The 26,712-nt window shown below is 40.1% G+C and overlaps 1 protein-coding gene across 3 annotated transcripts; it reads right to left on the minus strand.

The window, feature by feature from the left end:
* Positions 1-26,471, minus strand: znf512b (zinc finger protein 512B). 3 transcript variants are annotated; one of them, XM_088291006.1, is made up of 19 exons: positions 25,980-26,471; positions 25,656-25,727; positions 25,313-25,520; positions 23,112-23,240; positions 11,750-11,829; positions 11,472-11,600; positions 11,139-11,317; positions 10,763-11,040; positions 10,600-10,677; positions 10,383-10,517; positions 9,645-9,772; positions 8,409-8,501; positions 6,466-6,564; positions 5,893-6,141; positions 5,485-5,796; positions 4,471-4,572; positions 4,251-4,313; positions 3,687-3,785; positions 1-1,983 (listed from the first exon to the last, which is right to left on the minus strand). In XM_088291006.1, exons 4-19 carry the CDS (start codon positions 23,236-23,238, stop codon positions 1,639-1,641), a joined length of 2,496 nt encoding a protein of 831 aa, XP_088147132.1. In that variant the 5' UTR covers positions 23,239-23,240; positions 25,313-25,520; positions 25,656-25,727; positions 25,980-26,471; the 3' UTR covers positions 1-1,638. The 3 variants fall into 3 exon arrangements, with proteins under 3 accessions (XP_088147132.1, XP_088147133.1, XP_088147134.1); XM_088291007.1 differs by lacking the exon at positions 25,656-25,727; XM_088291008.1 differs by having other exon boundaries at positions 10,600-10,671; positions 25,313-26,466.
* Between the last annotated feature and the right edge of the window lie 241 nt (positions 26,472-26,712).

The raw sequence follows: 26,712 nt of genomic DNA on the forward strand, positions 1-26,712 counted from the left end.
TTGATTAAAAAGGGAAAAACATCTGAGCTTTACACTATAAAAAGGTCGTGTGTGTCAATATATATTCTAATTGCGCTATTAATCAGAGGTGACATCACAATTTGATTGAAATGACGGCGTTATAATTCATCGGCGCAAACTCTGGGGGGGAGTAAGGTTGGGAGGCTTTAGCAGTTGCAATAGATCGTTTCAAGTCGAGTAACAAGTTGGCAAGAGTGCCATCTAGATTTTTAGAAGGTTTTGACGCAGGCGTCATCAACTTTTCTGAATTTTCATTTGCTCACATCATCAAGAAATCAATGGATTCAAGTCTCTACTCTGCTATTCTATGATTGCACACTTTGATGTGGTAATGTGATAACAATGGATTCATATTTCTTTTAAAACTAAATCTAAACCTATCATTACAGGAGGTGTCAGTTATGGCATTGTGTGGTGAGTTCAAACTTTATAGTCATGCTTGACTATGGAGGCGAAGGGGTCCATTTATCCGTAAATAGAATCTAAAAGTCTGTCCCGAGAATATAATATTTCTGTTCCTGTGTGACAGCTACTAGGTTACATTAAAGTACTATCTCTGAGTGCAAAATCACGAGAGGGGAAAGACAAGGGTTAAAGTGCAATGCAATCTTTGAACACCCAGGTGTAAGTTCATATATATTATTATATGCGAATCACGATTTGCCATGATAAAAGATCACTCTCCTAAACCTCTACAAAAGATAGTATAGTATTTTCATTCTTGTCTCACCTCTTTAAGATAAAGTAATAGCCAAAATACGGCTTTTTAAAAAAAACAAAAAAAAAAAACTGTTTTTTTAAACAATACTTGATTGTGCTGCAACAGTGCATCGATATTCATAAGAATTATTCCTTCAGTCAAACACTTGGCTTTAGTGACAGTATTTCAAGCTTTTTCCTGTTCTGGTGAAATTGATTAAAATGACACAGTACAGGAAAAAAAAAATCCCTATTAGATTTTCTGCTTACTAATTAATGTCAGTTGTGTAAATCCTGTTTTTCCAGATGTATTTATGGGTTTCAAAGCAGATATACCATTCATATGGTATACAGACAAAAGTAAACATGTTTTTGGGGGGGGGTGTTGATCTTAAATGTGATTTGCTTAGTAAAAAAAAAAACAATATGAAAGACTGAAAATAACATGTAACACAAAACATTCTTGAACACGCATGATCACTGACGGTTTTGTTAGATGTTTAAATGTGACGGCATCATTGATTGGAGGAGTATATAGCGATATAAAGATAAGTGTTTATGTACAGAGTATAACTGTGAAAGAAATGCAAACGCACATAAATAACGTTACCATGCTAAGAGAAAATGTGTGCTGTGAATACAAGTCTTTTCAAGCCAATGACCCTCCGCTGATCTGAAGCAACGGCCTTCCTGCAGAGAAAATGTTATCACTGTGGAAGTCAACAATGTGGAAGTCTTTGATTTCATTTTCTGAAAATCCTGCTGAGTGTGGGAACTAAAACGGATGCCTTAAAAGGAGATAACTGGAATGGAAACAGCCACAATTTTTGTTTTCTCAGTGCTTGGTTCGCGCAAAGTTCCACCACATCTGGGCCAGGCGTCCTCTGTGGTTCCTTTGTAGACAAAAAAAAAGCGGAGCTACTCGGACAACAACAGCTTCTTCGGTTTGCTTTGTCGCGCGGTGGAACCATTGGACTGTTGGTTCAGGTTTGGATCGGTGATGTCCGTAAATTCAGAGCTATGTGTGGGGGACTGTGTTGAGTCAGAGGATGGGGTGGAGTCAGTTGCTGAATTATGATTGACGTTTGGGGCTTCAGTTTGTGTTTGGAGAGGAACAACCACCGTGGGGCGCTCTTTGGGCTTGCGACCCCTCTTTTTACCAGTGGTGGCACCGTTCCTCACCTCTTCTCTCGTGCTGCCGTCATCCAGTGCTTTAGTTTTGCTGTTGGAAATCCCTTCACCGTCCGATGCGCGGAACCAATTCTGAAGCAATACAAACATTGATAGTGCTGATTGGAAGCTTTATGCAAAAATAAACAGGTGCAGCTAAATTACCTTCATACTTTAATTGGAGCAGCAGACCAAATTTGTGTACATGATTTTAGAGCATTTAAGTGATCTTTCAAAAGCCATAAAATATTATGTTCTGTGCCAACATAAGTGTCGAACCTTCCAAAAAAAGCAAGACTCTACTTTTACCTGAAAAAAATTGTTTTTGGCTTTTTCCCCTTTTTTTTTTTTTTTTTTTTTTAAATCAACAACAACACAACACATGACTTTGAAAGTAATATTGGCTTGCTTTTGTGATACCTCCAAATATAAGCTTTTGCAAGAAAAAGGATGATTCATTCAAAGATATGAGTCAGCAACTCATCATAAGCAACACTGACCGCATTTCTCAAGTGTGGCTTTTTTCCTTCATCCCGTTCATCATTAATTCCAACTGTCTATAATTAGTGGTGCAACGGCTCACATAAATTATAGATATTGAGACATTGACGGAAGGTTTTCCAGATTAGCAAAAAAAAATATAAAATAAATGCATAGATAAATAAAATTGCCTCCATTTATTTTGTAAAATGATTTTACGAAATAAAATGTTTAATAAATAAACAGAACAAAATCAATAATAAAAAAAACTGTCTTATTTGGCCGTTTAGGATTTAAAAATGCAATTTAAATCACTATAGGGCAGGACACATTCTTATTTTATACGTGGTACGGTGCATTAAATAACAATGTAGCCTGAGCTGAATATTTTATTAAAATTATTTAAGTAATGTTTTATACCAAGTTTTAAGTGTTTTATAAAAAAAATACCTAAGAAGTGTAATTTAAGGCACATTCCCTTCCTTTAAAGATGGAGAGTGTATTACAAGTAAGCTAGGTCCACCATATTGAAAAGAAGTTTATGTGGAAACCACGGAACAGCAGTGGGTTTACCAGCCTCACACTTGTTACTAACGCTACCTTCTAACCACTAATGCCAGAGACTTGTTTGTGCAGTAACATCCAGTGACATAACCAACAGTTGTTAGCGTCCTAAATTAGCGACTGAATATGATTGCAGGATGGCATTGTGATGATGTTATTGGCAGCTATGCAATGTCAAATAAAAATGCGATAAGGCAAGCCGAAACGGCGAAAACGGAAGTGAAGTTAGCCGTCACGCGGGCCAACTTCAAAGTAAAACTCTACTAAAGCATTGGCAACAATGACTCAATGTATTTTGAAGTTAGCCTTTGCGGAGACAGCGTGTTTATTGAGTATGTTTACAGCTTCCTTGACATGTCTGTCTGAATGACGGTGTTGGGACAAGAAAAAAAATCCTGTATCATTCATTTGAAGGCTCATTTCCCCACAGGTTGCCAAAATGCTCCCATTCATGCAAATTATGTGATCCATGAGGGTTTTCAACTTCCTTTGCTACTATAATAGTCAATGCAGACTAATCAAGTTGCCTTATTGTGAAAGCTCAGTTTTTTTCCTGTTTTTTTTTTCCACCACTAATTATAATATAAAGTACTATGGTGGGGAAAAAAAATCTCTAAATTGACAACAAATAGTCAAAACAATTTTCATCTTTAGCCACATGGGATTTTTAAGGTATTTCAACATAAAACAGATTGTCCTCAAGTTGATGGTTTAAAGTTTGCATCAAATTGGTATTACTTCCTGTGACCCACCTGGGAGTGTGTCTTGCTTATGTGGTACTTCACACCACTCTCTGAATTAAACTCCTTCTTACAGATCAGGCAGGTGTACTTTGCCAGTTCTCCACCTCCCTGTAACACACATACAAATATAAATATTACCAGTGTCAATGAAATATGCAAGTGTATTGTCAAACCGGAAGCAATCGATGTGGCGGCTGAATGGACTTTAAAGGCTGGCCTGACCGCAGCTTACTGACTGAGCAGCAAAGTACGTAAATGTGCAGTGACAGCCTTTAATCTGGTTCACAATTTAATGTTTCCAGTGTGCATAAGCACCTGCGCACCGCTTATGTGCACCCCTGTTTATATCATTGTATGTTAGTAGGAGTTATGACTTAATCACGTTTATTTTTTAATTTAATAACCAAAGAGCTATCAACAGTTTTTTCAGAAAATAGTTATTTGTCAACTGTGGGCATGTGAAGCCCTTTGAGATTCTTCTGTGAAATAAATTTGATTTAACTTGAAAAGAGTGAACTTTATGATGGTGTCTGCAGCGTCAGGGGAGGTTCTGCTTCCAATGAGTGTTTATACCTGGCTGCAGTTGGCAAGGTGGGCTTTCAGCCCAGACACACTGGAATAGACAGCTTCACAGTTCTGCGCAAAACAAAAACAAACGAAACAACAATTTAACACAGTCCACCAAGTAAGGCGGCATACCTTTCACAAATACAGTGATCAGACTTGTTAGATTTGATAAGAGAAATACACTTGTGGGGATAGTTTGACTCATGAAACTTTGAGACATTCTTACTTCATTGGAGCAGCAGATGAAGCCATTTTCCTTGACTTGAGTCTTCCAGGTCTCAAGAATCTCCCTGCTGAAGTTGGGAAGGCCTGGGCGAGTGTAGTTCAACTGCACACAAGAAAGTGGTAATTTGTTTGTTAAATTGAAAAACGACTAAGAGACTAGTGACCACTACCTTTTTATAACTTAGGTTCATGAATGAATTGTACCTGTGTTTGTGTGTGAGGATTTTACGGCCCATTGGGCACACCAAATGATTAGGCGCAATATCAATGAATGGGTCTATTTTCAAATATTTTCATACATAAGACTCATCTGTGAAGCATTGTGTGTAAAATAGTTTATTGTAATTGTTCCATAAGTTTATTTGATTAGCGCCGTTATGTGACACAAAATATCAGGTAGCGTCAAGTGTCTCGCTTGCTTTTGTACACTGTGCTTCGAGGGGAGGAGGGGTTAGAAAAAGGTAAGAACGTCACTAGTAAATCAATTGACTGTTGGTTGTGTTATTACAATGGATAATGGTAATGCTATCTTGGTTGACAGTTCAACAGCACTCGCCATTATCCAACTTTTTCTGCCCGGTCCTGGAAGCTATTGGAAGCTGACTCTGTCGTTTACTTTGTGCCGGTCTGCTCTCACATTTTAACATAAGAAATAAGTCACCAGAAAAGCTCAATTTGTGTCGGGTCTAACCGGCAACTGCAGCATGAGGCTAGTAGGACTGCATTTCCCATGATTCTTTGACTCGGAAGCAGAAAGTAGTTCTAGTTCTGGTATGACCAAAACAATACACCTGCGCGATTAGATACGGATGAGAAAGACAACGCTAAGATAATAGAAAGGAATTTGAATTCAAGATGACAAACGGAAAATCTGACATCCGTCCATACATAACGGGCTCCGGATTACTGGGTGCACTGTTGATTTTTGAGAAAATAAGTGTATCTTATGATCCAGAAAATATGTTAACTCTTTGTGTCTCACGTGTACAAAAGGCATCTGCTCTGTCTCCCTTACCCTCTTGCTGTCAGGCACCAGGTCGTCCTTGATACGTCGCTTGGTGCCCCAGTCTTTGGCGAGCTCATCTTCTGCAATCTCCTGAAGGTGGAAAACTGCCACCTGAGCTGAGCGGCGCCTCACTCTGCCACTGGGTGTCCGTTCAAAATCCTCTGGAAGGCTCTGACTCTGTGCTGCCTTTTCCTTGACTCTGTTCTTCACTTGACTGTCTTTGCCTTTAACCTTGTCCTTCTCTCGGGCCAACTGTGTTTTTACATGCCATTCGGCCTGGCTTTGCTCTCTCTTCCCTCCTGAAAACTTCTCAAAGGTGACCTAGAGGAACAGAAGGACACAATGAAACCAATTGTACATCGATATAAACTAGAATATTTTGTTTTAAAAAGATGTGTATGATGTTTGCTATTTTACCCTCTCTTTTCCAGTGTTGTTGTTGGTGTCAGTTCTATTGTCTTTGTTGCTGGTGGGGGCTGGCATAGTAGAGGTGATGGTTGGGGAGTGCTCAGTGCGTACATGGTTGTCCCGTCCAGCTTTGGAGCAATATGTTTTTCCACAGTGCTGGCACAAAAACATGCGTTTCTCAACACCAGAGAACTCACGTCCACATCGCTTCTTGTGGTACTGGTAGCCCATTAGACTGGAGAAGTGAGCGGAACATCCCTGCACATTAACAGGGGAATGTGAACAATGATTAAAAAATACAGTTTAACATTCTTAATGGTCATTATGAAAACATTCTGTTATTTTTCGCTCTCCATTTTGTTGGCATTGCATTTTGATTGACTTTAATGAGAGGGGAATATTAATATGATTTGGGCCAACAAGTATTACAAGGCAAGAGAAATAGAGAAGTGTGGTAAAAAGACCAAAAGAGAAATCACAACTTGTATAACAAGGAGCATGACGTGATGGGAAATCTGGCAATGGGAGGCACAGCAAACCAAACACTGGAAAGAATGAGAGAAACAAAAATCAAGTACATACCTCACTCGGACATTTGATTCTACCCATCTGTTTGAGTATTCTGCGTAGTCGTTCTCTCTCCTCGTGGTCGTCATCCATCTGGCCTTCACTCCATGAGGACTGAGAGAAAAAAAATGCACGTCACATTTAGGATTTGCAAAAAGTTAATGATTGTATTTTGCATTTCATATATTCATAGTATACAAGGATTAAATGGCTTCAAGGTAAGACTTTTCCGAGGTTATGATACCTGAAAAACCTGAGTGTCAATTGCCAAGCCTGAGTTCTGACCAAGAACAACAGATGGCAGAGCTGCCATGAAGAAGAAAGACATGCAAATGACTGGGGAAAGTTTAGACTTTCTGGGGGAATCCCAGTGGAGAGACCTACACGCGTTTTCTCATGTTAACACATTGAGATGACTGAGAAACAACACATGGTTTCATATATCACACAAATAGATTCAAGCATTGCTTTGACAAAACCATGAAATAATGAGATATCCAATCTCATGATCGGTCGGGACAACATTACTATTTATTCAAAAGTTGACATATAGATTTGCCCATGCTGTTTTTTGCGCCCACAGGCCTTGACATTGCGGTCAGCCGAATTCTGATAATGAGATGTGCGTTCATACAGTAAACTGCAAGATCTCGCCATGCGGATGATGTAGTCGTCTGCGATTGGGACCTGGGAAATCGGTCAGGGTATGCTATTAAAATATTTTTAAGATAATAATGATAGGTTCAATTAATTGATTTTTACTACTAATTGATTCAGAGGGATTGTCCCATGCTGTTGTCATATTTATGAATGAAATATGATACCAGTGACCACACACATTTGCATAGTGCAGACTATGTGGTGTAGAATCAACCAAAAGTCTACTTTTGGTCACAAAATTGCCAGATGGGCAGGGGTGTGGCAGCTTCATTCACTGGAATTCACATTCTACCAAATTCACAAATGGGCTCGGCTAGACTTGCCATGGCACGAAAATCATGATGCAGCTGTTGTTAATTGGTGTGCACAGGTGTCCGTCTACAAAAATAACGTCCTCTGTCTTTCACACTCTCTTTCCCCGGCTTCTGCTCATTACTCTGCAGGAACAATCCATGTGGAAAAATAATCACTGCGGAATCCTGTGATATAGGTGTGCTTTAAAAAAAAAACAAAAAAAAAAAACGCCACAAGGTAGTAAAGCTTCAAAAAATTAAGTGCTGTACTTGCAAAGTGTGAGGCACAGAGTTAATGATCATACAAGGTCAGTTTTCTTAGAAAATTCAGTGTGTAAACCGAACTGGTCATAAACTAGGTCATTCGTAATTTGAGATTCTACTGTACATCACAACTTATAATATATTGCATGTCATGCATTATTATAAAGTGTGTTAAAAAAACTGCAGCACGCCACAAGGTTTGCAGCACGTCGATTAATGAAACATCCATGCTACTTTTTGAAACCGATTTAAATTATTCAGCAATCCCCAGAGCTCTAATGCAGGAGTGCTCTGATAATATCTTTGAGATGCTCTCTCAGCTGTCAGACTTTGGACAGCTGCAGAAATACTCAGCGCATGAGGGATGTCTGCTCACTAATGAAAGCTGAGATAAAAACTATAGGAGGGCTCCGTGGTGCCTAATTAAAATGCAACATACAAACATTCTGCAGTATAGCTCATGGGAGTGAGACTGCTTCCGTGAATGTGTCATTTCGTATTTACAGGACTCCCTACGCCAAACATAATGAAAGCCGACACCGGTGTCAGTGTGTGGTGGACTTCTATACATAGTTTACGTCTGACCTCTTTCGTAATTGCTTGTGATGTCACGTAAGAAATTGTCCAATTCCATGGACTTCCCAAGTCATTAGAGAAACAGAAGCTCAAACTCCACACTGTATTCTCCAGTGTTGCTGATTGGAAGAAAGTAATGTTTTTTTTGTGGTGAAGTGTGTGTACCTTGGAGTTGTGCTCAGCCATGGTGTGGTAGTTGAGACCTGCCTTGGATTTGAACTGTTTGTGGCACTGTTGGCACCTCAGGGCCTCTTGGAGCTGCATGGGGTCAAAGGTCAAATTAGACAGCCATAATAAGATTTCAAATCAAAGCATAGGAAATAAAGTAAAGCAGTATTTCATCAGGATTCCCACTCTTTTCTTGAAATTATTTTGCAGGACCATCGCATTTGGTGCAGCAGGAGTGAAATTATCCTCACATACACAAATGAAATTCCACCCTAAAAACTTTGTAGTAGTGTTATTTTCTACAATTGTAAGTTACTTTTTGTACGTTTAACCAGGCAGCTTCAATGTTACCAAATATTCCAAATTGGAGAAAAACAAAACATCTCAGTTGAGAATCAATTTTCATAGTTCACCCACAAAAAGCTGATCAAAAGAACAACTCGTTCGCAATCTCACACCACTTAGATAAGATTTCACTTGGAAGTTGACATCTAAAATACTATCTTCACTAAGTAAATCAAGACGATGGAATTAGGGTTGGGCAACAAGAACCAGTAATCAAGTGGAACATTCCGGTTGTCTCAGAATGGTTCAGATTTTAAAATGTCAGTGCTAAATTTCGAAACCTGATTTGAAAACGGAAGGGTTAGGGTTTGATCGATCGATAGATTGATAGATGGATAGAAAGACAAACAAATGTCTTGTGAAAAATTCATGTCTATCCATCCATCCATTGTCCACATCACTTAATTATTGTTTGGAAACGGGCAACCTAAACTGAATCATTTTCTTATTATTTTAGATGTGTTTGACGAGATGCTCAATATTAAATATAGATACATTACAGTGCCCATTTAAACATTGCAAAAGCAGAGATTTTTCGACACGTGGGAAAATTTGATGCAAACCTACAATATTTTTGTCTTGCCCCACATTTCCAGCTCTATAAGAGAAACGAGCGTGAGCGGCAAGAAATGCTGCATCTCGAGAGGGATGCCAGATTTATGTGATATGTCACTATCATATCCAAGATTATAATTATCCCAACGGAATTGTTTAACCGTGTTTGCTTTACTGCCATGTATATGGAGCTATGCACTTTAAAAAAAAAAAAAAAAAATGCTACAACAATATTTATTGCAAATCATTTGGCGATCCCCCAGGTTACGGCTCGGAGACCTCAGTTTGCGAACCACTGCTATGGCAAAGGGCATATCCCCCACATGTTCTGACCTTCTGGCAAATCTCCATGTGCTTCTTCAATCCATGGAGTGTTTTTCGGGTGACGATGGAGCAGGTGGGGCACACCACTTCGCCTCGCTCTGAAATTGCTTTCTGCCACTGAACGTCAGGAACTGTAGCTGGAAAAAAAAGAGTGAGTGAGCAAATCAAATGTGTTGTATGACTCAGAGTATTTGTAGTCTTGCTGTTGTTGCCGTTGCTTTAGGATGACATCTATTCCTCACCTGGTATCCTTTGCGTCAGTATGACCGTGGGTTCCTGGGTAACAATGAAACTGCATACTTTGCTGTCATATGCCTGTTTATATTTATTATTCTAGATTTACTTTTACTATTGAACCAAAAGCAGATTAGTTGCATAAAAGTGTTTTGCTGCCTCCTCCTGGTTAAAAACAACATCACATTTTTATTTTGCAAGCAACTATGTTGACAGCAGGCAAGAGTAAATAGTTGATATGAATGAATATTACATTATCATATTACAGTTATGAACTTAATAAAGATATTTGAAATTAAAATGTCTAAACTATGCTGACAGTTCACTCTTCAAGAGGCGTGCGTTAGTCATTCAACTGTGGTTGATATCCCATGTTTCAGATGATTTGATTTTGTGCAAGTTTCCAATTTACAAACTGTTTAAATACCTTGAATCAAAGATAAACTCCTTCTTTCGAACGGGTTAAAAAAAAAACCCCTACATTTTCTAGGTTGAACAAAGTGAGGTGTTCACCTGAACTGGTGCTGGCTGTGTGTTTAGCCGAGGATTGATTTGAAGTTGGTCTTCTGTGAGGCACCTCTCTAAATCCACTCCCATCCGGTCTCTTCACACGGCTTGCTTTCAGCTTCTCCTCCACTTTAGTCATACCTGCAGCACACATACCCGCAGTAGTTTAGAAGGTAGCTCTCCAGATCTGTAACAAAGGTAAGATAGCTATTTTTGTCAATACCTTTCAAGCCAAACGTTCCCGAGATTGAAGGCTGCTCTCCAGTGAACTTCTTGGGTGTTTTCTGTTTCCGTCCTTGCTCAAGAAATCACATAAAGGAAAAACACAAAAGGTCAAGCACTTACAGTGGAAGAATGCAGTGAATTTTGAAAGGCTTTAATCTTACTGTGTTTCATTCGTTCTGGGTCTTCATCGGGATAAGATGGCGGTAAGCTGCCACATTCGCTTTCACTACCCCCTGCATCAGAGGATGTGCTTTGGGACTGCGATTGCTCAAAGTGAGGCTGGGCTGACTGGGACTGGTGACTCTGCAGTGACGGCCGGCTGTGCTGTTTCCTCTCACACCTCTGGTGGGTCAACTCTCCATTGTGAGACGGGGTAGAGACCTCCAGGGTCTTTTTCACTTTGAAGAACACTGGAGATGGAGGGTTGTTATCCAGCGGCCTGAATTCACAAACCAGGGAAATTTAGGCAGCAATATGACATCATTATCATTAGAGTTGATAATAGGCCAGGAGACTTGAGCTTGAAATCGTTTTGACCTTTTTACGGTATTGGACTTGACAGGGGTCTTCTGAAGCTTAGTGAGCTGGTCATCCTTTGACTCCAAACTAACCCTGTCGCGGTGGTTCCAAAGCATGTGCTTTTGCAGACGCACTTTTGTTGCAAACACCGCATCACAATATAGACAGCCGTGACTCGGCTTCTCATCTATTGTGGTCTGAAAACACACACACACACACACAAGGACAGGGAATTGAGACAAAGCACATCCAATAGGTTTTGTTTGCACAAATGTGGGCAGTGTCAGTCGACTGTGAAGCACACTTTACATCAAATATTACTATGTTGATAGGAGGAGGACAGATGCTCACCCCCTGGCAGCGTTGATAGTGGTACTTTACGCCATAGATGCTGGGAAACTCTAACCAGCAACCTGAACATGGACATTTAACTCTGGACCGACGCTTAAACTCTTCCTTCCACTGTACTATCAAGTGGGCCTGTTTGGGAAGAGAAGACGAAATTAATAAATGCAAGAAGGTTGGCGTTACATTGTATATTAAGCAAATTCATGTAAGGCAGCCAACTCTGAGCAAATAAATGAAGACCACTTGAAAAACATCCACTCAGTTCAAAGAGGACTACTCACAGGGATGCTTCTCAGTTCCTGTTCATCCGCTTTAGGATGACCTTTCCTCTTCCCCTCTGCTGCCTCATCACACACAGGCTCTGGCAAAATACAAGAACAAAAATTCCTGTGTTACCGCTGGATAAAAGTGGTGACTCATTCAGGACACTGAAATTTAAATAACAGAGGTGGTCAGTGGAATATGAATAATGTCATTCGGCTGTAACATGCACGGTATGTATGCCCCAAATCGAGATAATGTCTGAGACAAATTCCTTGTGTTTTACATATGTGGCCAAAAAAGACGATACTGATACTGGTTATGATAATAGAAGTTTGTTATTAATGCGAACACAACAATATCGATGTTTGGCTTTAGAGTGCAGACTCAGTAAATGCTGTATGGGGAGCCCAAAAGATCAGCTATGAATCGCTAGTGCTGCTGTGAACCTTTGACACAGCAGCACGCAGAAAAACGACTGCTTCAGCTTTATCCTTCCCTCAATTCCCGAGACTGCAATATATCCACTCTTCTTTTCCTTTGCCTCTCAACCCAAGGTTTCTATCAACATGGTTTTACTATTACCTGTACTTTCTTGTGTTACAGTTATCTCTAATAAATCAATCTTGTTCGTCGTCATTTAGCCCCCCGCTACAGCTAAATAGGATCTGTAGATAGCGGAGTATTTTTGTGGGTGGAGAGGGGTGATGAAGGAAGAAGAGGGAAGACGAGCAGGCTGAGGGAGTGCACGCAGAAATCTTTGGAGCGGATGACTTCCTCCTTTGACAAAGCAGAATGCTATATGGCATCGCTGCAGGTACAAACTGATCCGATTTACTGCACCACAAAAGTGTACACGCTAACCTGTGTTCAGCTTCCAAGCACTGACGTCGCTAAACTTCACAGCGACTGCATATTAAAGCCAAATTCAGCCATATCAGATGTAGACAATGTCAAAAGGAGAACACAGCCGCTTGTTTTGAAAGGGAACTAAGACTTCAAAAGCTCACAATGAGGAAGAATAATATTATGTAAAACATGTCACATCATGTCGTACACACTCATTGGTAAGCAGTGACAGACTCATTTGTGGTGGCACCCAAACTGGTTCAGGGCACTGAGCTCACCTACCAGGATTATAAAAATGAAATGAGGATTTTGGCAATAAATAAACTGATTGGTTTTCTGTCTGGAAAAAGATTACACAAGCAAAAAGATCCAACCCTTGATACACACTTAAAATATCTTTCTACAGCAATGATATATAACATTCTTCCACCTCACTCATTTCCAACATTTAATCATCATTCAGATTATTGATAAGATTCACTCATTACCGTTTCATAATTAATGACAGGAACAGAAACTGAGCAGGGTCTGTCCGACATTAAGTATTTTTAGGTGATGACAAGTTCAAGTTGAGGTGGCCCTGCCAGGTCCGGCGCTAGCCCTGATTTAAAACAATAATGAATAAAATTCATACTTATATATAGCTGGTGTCTGGCCAAATCCTTGCACCTCTAAAATAATCACTTTTCAGGAGACCCAAAAAAATTGCATGTTTGTTTATTCAACCAAGACAGCAAGCCGTTTTCAATACTTCAAAATGGTCAATAATTTGGACCAATATATACCACCCACACATGTGGACCACAATAGCATAGATTTGTGACAAAATATCAAATTTACCAAATTGTGACATAGGCGGTTCTTGCCCAACGGCAGCGATATGCTGGGATACAGTACAGGCAGCTTCTTAAAAAAGAAATATGTACATTCTCCACTCGCCTGTATTGTGATCATGTGATTTAAAAAAAAAATACGAAACTAAATTCATAATTATATACAGTATAGAAGCGTATAGTCTTAGTAGCCAAACTGCACACCAGTACGTAACATTATTGGTCGATCAAGACAGCTACTTCAAAGAAATATATTTACAGTCTCCACAAGCGCGTATGCACATATAGACACAACAGTAGGGCTTTACATCATCCATCCTTGGAGGTCCGTTGCTTATGAATGGACTTTGTGTGCTGTTGTGCGTTCACAACAAACGACAACGCAAACGCCTGTTTGTAACTGCGCACGTCTGCAAAAATATCAAACGAAAGAAACTCCACCTGTCGACAACAACTGATCACGTTTTGCGCTAGATTTGCATGGGGCACAAAAAATAGAGCCAAAGATGATAAAACATACAGCACAGACTGTAAAGTAGAATATAATGACACACAGACAGGTAAACAAAAATGTTTGGGTGTGTGTGCGTGAATATTATTCTCATCATTATTATAAGAGGACTGTATTGACATTCTCAAGGCAACAGAGCAAATTTCTCTTGGCTGTCTGAGTAGCAGCTGGAGGGGGTGATACAGCTGCTGTGCCGAGCAGGAAATTGAGCATGCATTCCTAACTTACAAAACAAAGGTCTCGTAAAATAAGGTCCTAATTAACGCAATCCACTCCTGGGGAAGATAAGTTCTAGTTGATATGGAAATAAGATCGACTTGTCATAGTTAGCACTAACAAAAAAACACTTTGCAGCGAAATAGTTACAATTAGATTAGAATAGATCAATTTAATGAACAAGCAAGTAAACACTGGTAGAGGACTTGCTACGGATGAAATGTATACGAGCCAAAAAAAAAGTAGTCAGCCTTGTTGCTGCTGCTCGAGTCTGAGGGGCACACTCAGCCATTGTTCCAGCTGAAAGAAAGCAGGCCTGTGTCGCATCCAACCCTCCAGTCTCAGACACAAGTCAGAGGGATAAAACAGCTGTTTATTTAATGTTAGGGAACGATTTGCTCACAGCTGTCCACGTATCTTTGCAAATGTTCAGCCGTGTAAACAAAATCGGGATAAGAGGAGAAAACGCTACAGTGTGGGCCATAAGGTTGTTCCAATAAGTCTGGGGGAAGCGCTACGTCCACATTTCATCGGGAAGAATGTGATTAGAAATTTTCATTTTTTTCATCTGCATGTTGTAGTACCTTACACTTAAAGCACACGTATTACTTTTTATTTTTTCCACCCCAGAATGGTTGTGTGCACTTTGCGAACACCTGTGCAAATAAGAGGCAAAATTATCTAGCTAACTGCTGTTATCCAGTAAAAGACAGACATGCACACCAAATTTAGCACCGATGTTACAGTAAATCATAAATTTTCAAACAACACACACGGAGCAGCTGTTTACTTATCATCTTGTGAGGTAATTATTAATAAGGACAATGGAAACAACTGCACGCCCGCAACAAATTATTTAGTCCATTAACAAACAAATTATAACTTGAAAATTATTTAAGAGCTCTGGAATGTTCACTCATCATCCAGTTTGTGCACTTTTCTGCGCTGTGACAGGTAAATGCTCGATAAGGTGCGGTGATATTCTCCAATGCAGATTTGTTTGTTTGTGTGAGGACAAAACGTTGTGTTGTGTTGAGTTGTTTGCGAGCTGATGGTAGGAACTCTTTAACTTGCGCCCTTGGAGAGCAGAATGAGGTATGGAAATGTAAATCGCAAAGTTGGGCACATAAGAAAGAGAATGTCAGTATTTTTGTTTATAGAGGGAAACTAAACATGACGGAAGTAATATATTCTTTGTGTAGATAATGAAAATGTATTTTCATTAGAAGGGAAAATGTGACACTTGTCAGAATGTTATCAGAAACTTTTAATTTCAGATTTCTTTTATTTGTATTGGGTAAAGATTATTATGTAAACATGATTAATTTTTTTAACTTTTTGTGAAACTACAGTGAAACATGTGGCCGCTACAGTCAATTTCAAATAATTCCCCGTTCATCCTAATAAAGGGATGGGAATTGGATTTTTCTTACATTTATCGCTTAATTGAAAAAAAGAATTGACAGATTAATTGATTACTGAAATAATTCTTAGTAGCAGTGCTAATTGATTTATTGTATTGTATTTAACCGGCATTGGGTGGAATCCTTGTCCCTCCAAAATCATCACTTTTTATGAGACCCCCCAAAACAGCACCATTGTTCAACCATGAACATTACATCGTCCAAGAATGCAGGCCAATTTCGGCACTTTAGATTAATTGCTCAAACATTTGTAAAAATAAAACAAATAAATAAAAAAGTACATTTATCAAATTGCGGCATACGAAGTTTTGGCCTGACACATTTAACAAAGGAGCCTTCTGTTATCAAGAACAGGTCCTTTGTTTATTAAAGTGAAAACTTGTTAATTTTTCAGTTTACATGGAAATAACTCAACAACCATTGGTTTTGATATAGAGAAGTTCATTTTCAAATGAGAGAAGCGCCAGGGGTCCTGGCAGCTGTCTGATGCTCTCATATAACCGCTGAGTTCTCCTAGCTACGCCTGCAATTGCTCCCCACACGGTTTCAACACACATGCATGCACAAATGTACCCACAGACTCACACAAGCGTAACAGAATGCAGATTTGTTTTTCTCTGCGCGCACTCAAACAGGAGCCATTGTCTAGATCTGCCCAGTCGGATTTGAACGATACTGCTGTTTGCAACATACATACAAATGGCACCAGCACAGCTGCGTGCAACGAAGATCCACTATCACAACTTTCCGTCAAAGTTGACCTCTTATGAGGGAATGAATGTGACTGGGGGGAGAAAGCAGACAAACAAAACTTTGTTTTTGAGAGGTCTAAAGAACCACTACGATGACAAACTCCTCCCACCTAATGCTAAAACAGTGTGTTTTACACATTTTAAATAAAACTGTCTGGTCAGCTACAGATGGCTAAAGTTAACCTTCCCTCCCAAAGCAGATCATGCAATCCTGAAAACAAAATGAATATGTATGCCCCACAAACCTAAACAACGACATGTGCTATAGAAAATGGATGGATGGATTAAGATGTTCAAAGCATAATCCTCATTGCAGGAAATAGGCAACTCCTATGAGTCGAATCCATGTTGGTTTATTTCATCCAAGCTCTGCTTCATTTGCTCAAATGGTTAAGCCCTGCGGATTGACAAAAGCTTTTGTGAGGAGAGCAGCACTTTGTGAGCGCACCTGTGGCTCAGTTTATAGCAGTTTATGTACTGCAATGTACAACGCCTGCTTCAAATAAAAGAGCATGGGTTTCAGATTCCCGCCTCTTTCTCTGGCAATTCAGTGCCTCAATGGTCTCTTCAGATTGGCACAGACTCTTAAGAACCTTCGACATCAGCTGCATACTCCACCACCCTGGAAGCTGCATCTATTACCAGATGCTCCTTTGAGCCAGGCCCAACAGTGAATTTCCTGACACTCAGTCAGGAGCGCTTGACTTACTGTCCAGATTCAGTATGTGGTCAGTATAATGCCGGGGACCAAAGGCAGATTTCAACTAGCAGAAATGGCAACCAAATACTCTATTTTACAATATAATGGCTGTTACGCACACAGACTGTGACAAATAAATGGCTCACCAAAGTCAATCACATGGCTGGTGTTGCAAATCTGCAACAAAAATAATTCTCACTAACCAATTCTTTTCTCCGTAATATTATTATTCAGTGAGTTATGTGCTGTGGTGGCACAATAATTATTATTAATAACACTGGTCAAATGATTTGTTTGTATTTATTTTTAAAACAGCAAGTAAACTTTTCTAGATTATTTTTTACTATGAATAAAAATACTAATACATACTAAAGAAATATATTGAGTAATATTTATGAATTAAGGGTGAGGTTCAGCAACAGTTGGATAGTTTTGTTTCTCTGAAATGTCGTAGCTATAAATAAAATATATACATTTTATACAAATTACAACGCAGGGTAAAATCTGTATTGCGCACTAACTGCAAAACAAAAAAATTAAAATATCTGATGAGCGGGATGTTTTTTTTTCTATGTAAAAAATACATTAAGGCACACAAAGCCAGTTCAGATGAAAATTTACTGTTGGCCAGTTTAATTTGCCAATTCAGTTGAAAGATTTAAATGTGCAGTATTTTGTAATTTGTCTCTGTTGTTATACATCCGTATAAACAGTAATACCAGAGTCTCTTAAAGATTCCACACATTGCATTTAAACACGCAGCTCTGGCCAGTATTTACATTGTTTACATTTATTAGGTCTTCATTGGTTTAATTTTTGGAAATACACCAATTATCTTACTATAATGAAATCAAATCACCAAATCAAGCCAAGTGATTGGATGAAACCGAGAGAGGAATAAAGAACACAAATTGAAAGATGATAATTAAAGGCGACACTAAAGGTTAGATCGTATGAAAATGGAACAGTGAGCCAATCAAAAGTCTCTGGATATACCCGCATCCAAGATCAACCGAAACTCAAGAATTCAGTACATCATGATGCATAGTACTATACTTAGATGACAATATCACATCAAGAGATCTCCCTGTTCCCTCTCCATCATGTTAAAATTAACAATCGCCCGAGTCCGGAAAAAAAACATTGACTTCACATTATTTGCTTTGGGATTTTTTTTTTTCAAAAAAGCCAACTAGCCCCATGGATGGATTGTGACCTTGGAGGTTCCGCTGTAAGTGACGAGAACTAGACAATAAACGCAGGCAGAGGATGGCAGTGAAACTGATGCCGTTTCAAATACGCAGGGTCAGCAGATGGCACATGAATGATGTCCCGCAGTCATTGTAGTTGGCTGCCGCTTAAGAGCACGCACACACATATGGCAGCGTATTTATAAAGTGAATAAATAAATAAAGTACAAACAGCCGCAGCAATACCTCACCATAGGAGTAACCACCTCTAAGAAACACAAATGGACTTTGTTGACCATGTTTTCCAATATGCAATAATTGTGGTTAAATCATTATGGAGACAAAGTGGCAAGACAATGATGCATCAGAAAGAGCAATTCAAGAAACTGCTCATAGGAAACCGGCCTGGTAACATCACACAAAGTTTTATTATTACCAGCATATGAAAATGATTGGACTTTCCACAACATTGACTAAGTTTACATGCGGTCAATATTTGGGTTGAGGTCAAAATTCCGATTTCTGAGTCATTCGTAATAACCCATTTACATGCCGTGAGTGGACAGAATTACCCACCACATTTAAATAACCCGATTGAAACGGGGATGCACAGATGTCATGACGCAATTATATCATCTCCGTTTGTTCTTCGTCTTCCTTTCTTTCTTCCATCTCGCTCCCAAAGTGTGTTGCCGTACTTACTGCAGCTTTCGCCACGCTTTATTTATCATTACTTGAGTATTTCCGGTGGGTTGCACACAAAAGGCATTACACGACGCTGTGCACGCCCCACACATGTACGTCACATGTGACCAAACACATGCATCCAAACGATCGTGTGACACCGACATGCTACGATTCATTCTCACTTGAATACGGAAATTCTGATTTGACATCTGCTTTTAACGGCCTCAACTTGAGTCAAAACAGATTCATGCATAGCCCTACCTCTAAGGATAGTCGACCCACACATACTTGCTGTTTCGCAACCACGGATTTGCATATTTGTGGATGTCTTATTAAAATGTGATATATTTTTAAAATTGTTGAAATCATATTTATTATTGGAAAATGTATATTCAATGTTTATCTGTGTTTTTTTAACATTTCTGGGGGTTTGAAATTTTTTCAATAGGCATCAATTATAGGCGGTGGACTGTACTGTCTTTCTACATGTGTTGCTGCACAAAGTGTCTTCATATACCCATTACTGAAAGGGTTATGACAACCACAACTAGGGCTAGGTGATAATTCAATATCAAAATGTATCGCGATAGACACGTGTGATCCACATCAATAGAAAATGCCTTCGATAAAATGTTCGATAGAAAAAAAATCAGGAAGCAAACCCAGACTCTCTCAGTGTGCGTGTTGTAGGGCAGAGACTGCGGTTTGGCGTAGGATTTGTACCACAAAAGCGTGTTTTGAGCACAGACGTACACAAAGAATGAAGCAGCTAAATCAATGAAAAAGTGTGCCGTATCTTCCATCAAATAAATTGCCTGTCGACTAATTACAACTTTTGCAATAAGATTATATTTTGTTATATTTTGTATACCGTCTTTGAAGTGTAATAGTGTGAGCCATGTCGGACCCTCAGCATTGACTCAATTCACAAACAGAATTAAAACATGGACTATGGCAATAAAGAGGCCGCTAAAAAGATCAAGTATATCTAAGACAGTTGGTTAACACGAATGTATGCACTGCAATAGAATATTAGTTTTGCTACACTTAGATTGTATGAACTTTAAAAGGTTAATGTGAGTGTATCAACGATACTGTTTTGGAGTTGTGTCTTCTGTAAAAAAGTATTTACAGTGCTATGATAACACTAATAGGGATCACACTATATTAAAAGCAAAACTGATGCCTGGACCTAAGCCATGGGCATTTTCATGTCAGACATTGATATCATAATAACCTCTAGTTGAATGACATAAAAAAGTGCCCACTGCAAAGAATTTAGGATTGTCATTTTTGTAGCACCCGTATAAGTAAACATTTCAGCAATGTACATTTGGATCAAATGAAAGCAGTCTAAGAAATGAATTCAGCATTATGAATTCCTGCTCTTTTAGTTCTTGTCTCGCAAAAAAGATTTGTAAATCTGTCAAACACACACGCAAATTCACAAACACACAGCCTCACATGCATCATAATCCAATCCTTGAGGGCACCCTATTAACCTAAAAAAAATTGAAGCACCGTCCTCCCATGCAGTGGTATTAGTGCTGCAAAAGTAGGGAGGAGTGTGAGCGCATGCGGGCGGGGGGGTTAAAGACTATTTTGTAGCAGCCAAAACAACTGGGTCATTAGAACAGCCCCAGTTTTCCAAGTCTACATCAGCCTATTAAAAAAGTAATGCCGGAGCTCTACTGGTTATTGGATTGGTACTCAATTCATAGTCCAAGTGTATATCTTTTTCTAATCCTCCATCCAGATGACTTGGAGCAAAACTCATTTTCAGGGTAGTCTGAAATCTATTTACCAGGCCCTCGTCTGTGTTTTGACCCACAAAACAAAGGTAATGGGAAACATGTGTCTGATAATCAGAGGTTGGAAGCCAGTTGAAGTTGAACGTAGTAAAAACAACATAACTCCACAATTGACAGTACAGGACAATGTAAACATCTTCAATGTGTTAACAAGTCCTAAGCAGTGAACATTATCGCACATTGCCATTATTAGGTAATTTGGCTGAATTGAAAAAAAAAAAACTTGAATGATGACTAACTACTGAATAGTTTTATTATTATTGCGTATACGTACATTCAGTAGAACTGACAACACAGACAAAATACTGTTTCGTATTCAAGACGTTGTGGTTTCAATCCCAGTTTTACGGAAACTGTTTATTTATTTTGTTAAGATTTATGTGTTATCAGACAAACAGGATGTCTGAAACACTGTAGTCATCACTCTCCAGTGTCTACAGATTAAACTAGTGCAGAGAATGCTATCAATCAGTCATCAGTAAACTACAGCTACTGTAAACGTAGTAAACAGTCATCCATCATAAACAATGTTTAACATGTGGTTGCAGAGAAATGGACTAGTCCAGCAGACTTGGGGCAAGAGACAAGATACATCTTGGACAGATCAGCAGTCAATCACCAACCTGGCATATGGAGAGTATTTGTGTCTTGTTTTGTAGAATCTAACTGCAGCGTTCAATACAGTGGATCACAGTATTCTTTTGGCTCGTTTACAGCACCATGTAGGCATTATTGGTGGTGCCCTCGAGTGACTTAGATCCTATTGTCTGGCAGGACTTTTTGTGTTAGCCAAGGTTATGCTGAGTCCCGGACTGCCCCTCTGTTATACGGTGTTCCACAAGGTTCTATATTGGGGCCCTTGCTATTTTCACTATATTTGCTGCCCCTAGGTATCACCCTCTAAAGAAAATGACATTTCCTTCCACTGTCATGCGGAGGACAGTCATATTTATGTCCTGCTGAGCAAAAAAGACGCTTCCTCCTGAAGACTATATTTGTCCTGTCTATAGGAAATCAAAACCTGGATGCCCCCAATTTCTTACATTTCAACAAAAAGAAAACAGAACAGTCACGGTGTTTGGTCCCAGTGGCCCTTCTGCATTCCACCCTCTTTTGGGGCTCCTGGCGTCTCATCCGAAGATGATCACTTCTAAAACTCGTTTGGAGACGCATCTTTATGCTTTTGCTTTCGACCCAACTCAAGACTGTACACAGTTCTGATGTTATCTGGTGTCTACTATATATGTGTCATTAATTTGTATTTTAATTTAATGCTTTCACTGTCTTTGTTAATGAATTATTTGTAGACATACAACCCTTCACAATAACTGCCAATTTCAAATCACATTGTGAGGTGTTGTGGGGTGCAACAGATCACATAAGTCACTCTTCGGATCGGCTCACGAATCGCATTATCTTTCAGATCAGCATACAAATTTACATACGGCAGGATGTATTCTAAATTTTGAGCCAAATGTTTTCTTAAAATTATTTAATTTTCAAAAGTATTTTATAAAATAAATAAAGACTAAGTTTTATTTAGGTTGTGTTCAGTTTTTTTTTTTCCATTATGGAAAAGAGCTCAAAGTGCAATTCAAAGCACATTCCCTTCTTTTAAACATGGAGAGTGCATTACAAAGAAATCAAAGTCCACAATTTTGAAAAAGAAGTAAAAAATAAATAAATTATGAGTAAGCAAAGAACTGTTGAACTACCAGTCGGACACTTGTTACTAATGCTAACAGCAAGCCACTAATGTGTACCATATTATAATGTCGGCGTAAGCTTTCCTTTAATATTAGCCTCTGCGGAAGCGGCGTATGATTGTAGCTTCCGTGACATGTCCGCTGGGACAAGTAGTAGGAAAAAAATCCTGTATCATTAATTTGAGGACTCATTTCAACCCATGTTGCCAAAATGCACCGATACATGCAAATTAAGTGATACATGAGGGTTTTCAACTTCTGCTGCTATTATAATGAATGTGTACTAATTTTGTTGCTTAATATGAACGCTCAGTTTTTTTTTTCCCTTTCCACTCACCATTCCTCGGATCGTGCCAGGCACCAAACGGGGTCCTTGATCCATACCGATCAAAGATGACCCGTTGCACCACTCCCAAGACGTGAAGTGAAAAAGTTCAACTCAGAAGCTCCTTGCAGTGTGCTAACATGTTGGTCCAGTGATGTTCAACGTGTTTTCAAGTCTTTACAAGTCTGACATTTTTTTGTCAGGGCTAACAGGGCCTATGTCATGTTCTATCAACAGTAGTACAGTGTGGTCCTCACGTACCCGGAATTCTGCCTGGAATCACTCCATAAACTGACCCACACAAACAAAGCACCCACAGTCCCCATATCTTGAACACATTGTCAGTTGTTTTTTAAAAAGCAACAGCATGCCACTTACTGTGTTTGATGTTGTTTTCAGGGCATGGCACAGGCTCCTGGGGATGTCCATGCTTAGAGGTCCGACCCTTTGGCAGCCCTGACGTTGACAGCTTCCCAAGCCTAGTAGTACCACTGGGGTTGTCCATGCCTACAATTGGTACAGAGGGGGCCAGACACAAGAAGGGTCAAATGCATTATTCCTGTTGATTACATTAACAATTTCAACAGCAGTGATAGTATTTGATGATGCGGTCTTCACGTACTACAATAGTGTATATCCAAGCTATCCATTAGCGCGGCTGGATTGATGATTATCTGATTGGAGGCACACACATAATCTGTAGTGGCAATGAGGCTATGACCTTCCATGTTTGATTTCAAAATCAATATTCTCACGACTCCACGAACTCGCTGTTCTGTCCATTAGATAAAGGATCAATCAAAGAGAGAGACAAGGGTGAAGGGTTCAAAGCTCCTTATGACAGACAGCTATGCGGCTCTTGGTCAAGTCCCAATGAAGGCAGACAGCGTTTTTCCTTAAAACGGACGGCCCCAGTGTGTTATTAACTGCACTTTGCCATCATCCATAACATGATATATGTCAGTAACAAGCTCAGGGTGCTGAACCCTCATTTTGCATGGATGTGGGGGCAGTCGAATGGATGAAGGCTGACAATCGCTAATTATGCTAAGTGGGACTGATAGCGATCCCACATACTTTCTCCAAGCACACATTCCTGTCAGTCCCTTAATGATTTACAACAGCACACAAAGGGTCACTCTGTGAGGCCACTCCGTTTACGTGCATGACATTCACTGTAAAAAGAACCTCGATTGAACCTATTGTCACTCAAGGTGGTGTTAATACATTATGATTGGAGATGCTTGCATAGAATACAGTGAAAAGGGAATCACAGAATAACATACAGTTTGTTTGTACGAAGGTACAGTTTGTGGAATATGACAGTATTTTGGTGAAATGTATCCCTTAAAAACCACCGAGATGTGATTGTTCATGTTTTTGTGTGTACATCATCAGCAGTGAAAAGGGGGTACCGTATTTTTACGGCCATAAGACGCGCTGCATCAAAGGGCGCAACACCAGTTGAGGCTGCTATTTCCGTATTTAATGCATATACTAGGCGCGCCGCACTACAAGGCACGAGCTCGCGCTAGCTCAGCTTTTTAACTCTAGAAATAAAAGTAATTTATAGGCAGGGGTGCAACATAAAAAGGTTGTCGTGGTTCTCAAATGAGCACCCGAGGTTGTTGCTCAGTGCTCCACCAAACCTCCCCTCCCGCCCCCTCGACCCACCAACCTCATTGACAAACGTAAAGACTTAAGGCATATCTGGCAAAGTTTATCGCTAATATGTGCACTGTAGATCCATCCACCCATTATCTGTACCACTTCTCATCACAAAGGTTGGGGGCGCGCTGGAGCCTATGCCAGCTATCTTTGGGCAGTATACAGGGTACACCCTGGGCTGGTTGCCAGCCAATCACAGGGCACACAGACGAACAACCACCCGCTCTCACATTCACACCTTGGGCCAATTTCGAGTGTTCAGCCAACCTATCATGGAAGGCTTTGTAATGTGGGAAGAAACCCTGGGAAAACCCACCTAGGCACGGGGAAATGTGCTATATAAATAAAGTTGTATTGTATTGTATGCCAACTGCACAAAGGAAAGCCGGAGCCGGAATCAATCCCATGACCGCTGCACTGTGAGCCCATCGTGCTAAACAGTCATCCACCATGCCGCTTTAAATGTACAGTAAATTCATATTTAACAAAATTGAATTGCCCACCTCTGACCCTGTGATCAGATTACTTACTTACAGAGGCGGATACTTTGCAACATGTTTCCTTGATGCATGTCATGCAAAGGATTAATTTCCTATTGTGTGATGAAGCAGTAGAAGGGGGAAGAAAATAGACGGCAAGAGTTGAAATCGGAGTTCAGGACATAATTACCACAATCGTTAGTTTTCTGAAAAAAAAAATACTTGAAGGGAGTGAATGACAGCAGTAGATATAAAGTAGGCTAGACACAACTCCTACTCAAATCCACTCACACAATCTGCTGACAAACTGGAAACAAGTAATTTAACCGTGCACATGGCATGCTGCCATGTTAGTGTGACTCACGAAAGCGATGAGATAGAAAGAAAGTGGCACTTTTCTTGCTTCCACGAGCTGTGGTCAGCCACACCTACCTCAAGTGTTGGCCGCTCAAGATCAACTCACGACCGGCTGGCCCCAGGTCAGCTCGCCCCCACGGGTGAGGAGGGGGTACGGAGACAGGCACCGTATTGGGCGTTTATCCGCCAATGTTTTGTTACATCGCAATCCCACCTGCTGTGTGTCAAGGGCCGGTCACGAGGCTGCTGATGGGGGTAGGGGGCACGTCGTCGTCCTGCCCCCCTTGAAACAGGAGGCAAAAAGAAGCAAATATGACAAATTGTTGGTTGGTTTGGAAAGGGGGAAAAAAAAAAGAAAATCCAGGAGACTTTTAGCCTGGCCGTGCCCCCTTCCTTTGAGGCATTAATATGTATTTACCACGAGGCACCGCTCCAAGCTTGCTGTAAACACTCCAAAAATAGCCAGAAAAGATGCGTAAATCCTAGACTCCTTGAGAAAAAATAATGGAATAGCGAATGGTTTATTCAGACACTGAAGCAAAATGGCGACTTTATAACGAAGGAGGAGAAGCGGAAAAATCCTTGCGCTGGCTGGATCTTAAGGGAGCCACCGAATTATAATATGTGCGGTAATTACGTCGGCTGTCAGACGCTTTACAAGAGTAAAGCGACCCGAAGCGGAGGAAATCAAGAAAGAAACGCCGACGGCCGCTCGCTTTTCGGCCACTCCTCGGCTCCTTACCTCGGGATTATTTTCGTTTTTAATACGGATATGATGTGTCCGCGCGCGGCCGTGTACACTATTCCACTAATGTGTGCTGGGTCACACGCTTAGCTAAACACGCCACCTTTGACAGCGGCGACGACACTCAAGGCAACTTGGCGTCATTGTTGTAAGAGTTGTTATTCCCATCGTTATATCCGATATGGAGGAGGTTCACAATGGAGCTTCCAGCGGGGGTAAAGTTGCTGCTGTGCCACCGGCTCAAGCTCTTCCGACGTAAAGGCGGTCGCGCCTGGCGTTAAACGGACACGGCTTCAAAAGCGTTGCCAAGTATTTGCGCCATTAAAAAAATCATGGAAGGATGCTCTCAATATTAGCATGTAGCACGTCGAATCCTTCTCGTCCACGCCACGGTCATTTTAATGATTGCACTCGGAGTTTAGCATGCTACCTTTTCATGTGATGGGCGCATAGCCAATCACAGCCTTCCTTATAACCCGTGAAATCAAAATAAGCCTCAGCGACATTGAACATGCACAATTTAATAATCCGTTATCCCTAAAATAACATTTCATATCGTGTTATTGAAGCCAGCCAACACCAGATTTCAAAAGGCAGTTGTATTTCCCCCAATTGCTGCAGCTGTTTTCTGACATTTCCCATTTTAACTTTGCTAATAATAACAACCGTTCAATCATACGGAGTCTGTCCCTTTAACTGAAATTATATGAGTCGGCTCGCGGTGTAGAAG

The sequence above is a fragment of the Idiotropiscis lumnitzeri genome, chromosome 3 (genome assembly GCF_059441095.1).
Source record: "Idiotropiscis lumnitzeri isolate Australia: NSW breed Sydney's pygmy pipehorse chromosome 3, RoL_Ilum_1.0, whole genome shotgun sequence".
NCBI lineage: Eukaryota > Metazoa > Chordata > Actinopteri > Syngnathiformes > Syngnathidae > Idiotropiscis > Idiotropiscis lumnitzeri.

Bases quoted from the DNA above. Each gene is read 5' to 3' on its own strand.
- znf512b (XM_088291007.1), bottom strand. From the start codon at position 23,238: ATGGACAACCCCAGTGGTACTACTAGGCTTGGGAAGCTGTCAACGTCA. The intron at 11,318-11,471 runs GTGAGCATCTGT...GTGTGTTTTCAG, and splicing joins ACTATCAACGCTGCCAGGGG to ACCACAATAGATGAGAAGCC. The intron at 8,502-9,644 runs GTCAGAACATGT...GACCCCATGCAG, and splicing joins ACATGGAGATTTGCCAGAAG to CTCCAAGAGGCCCTGAGGTG.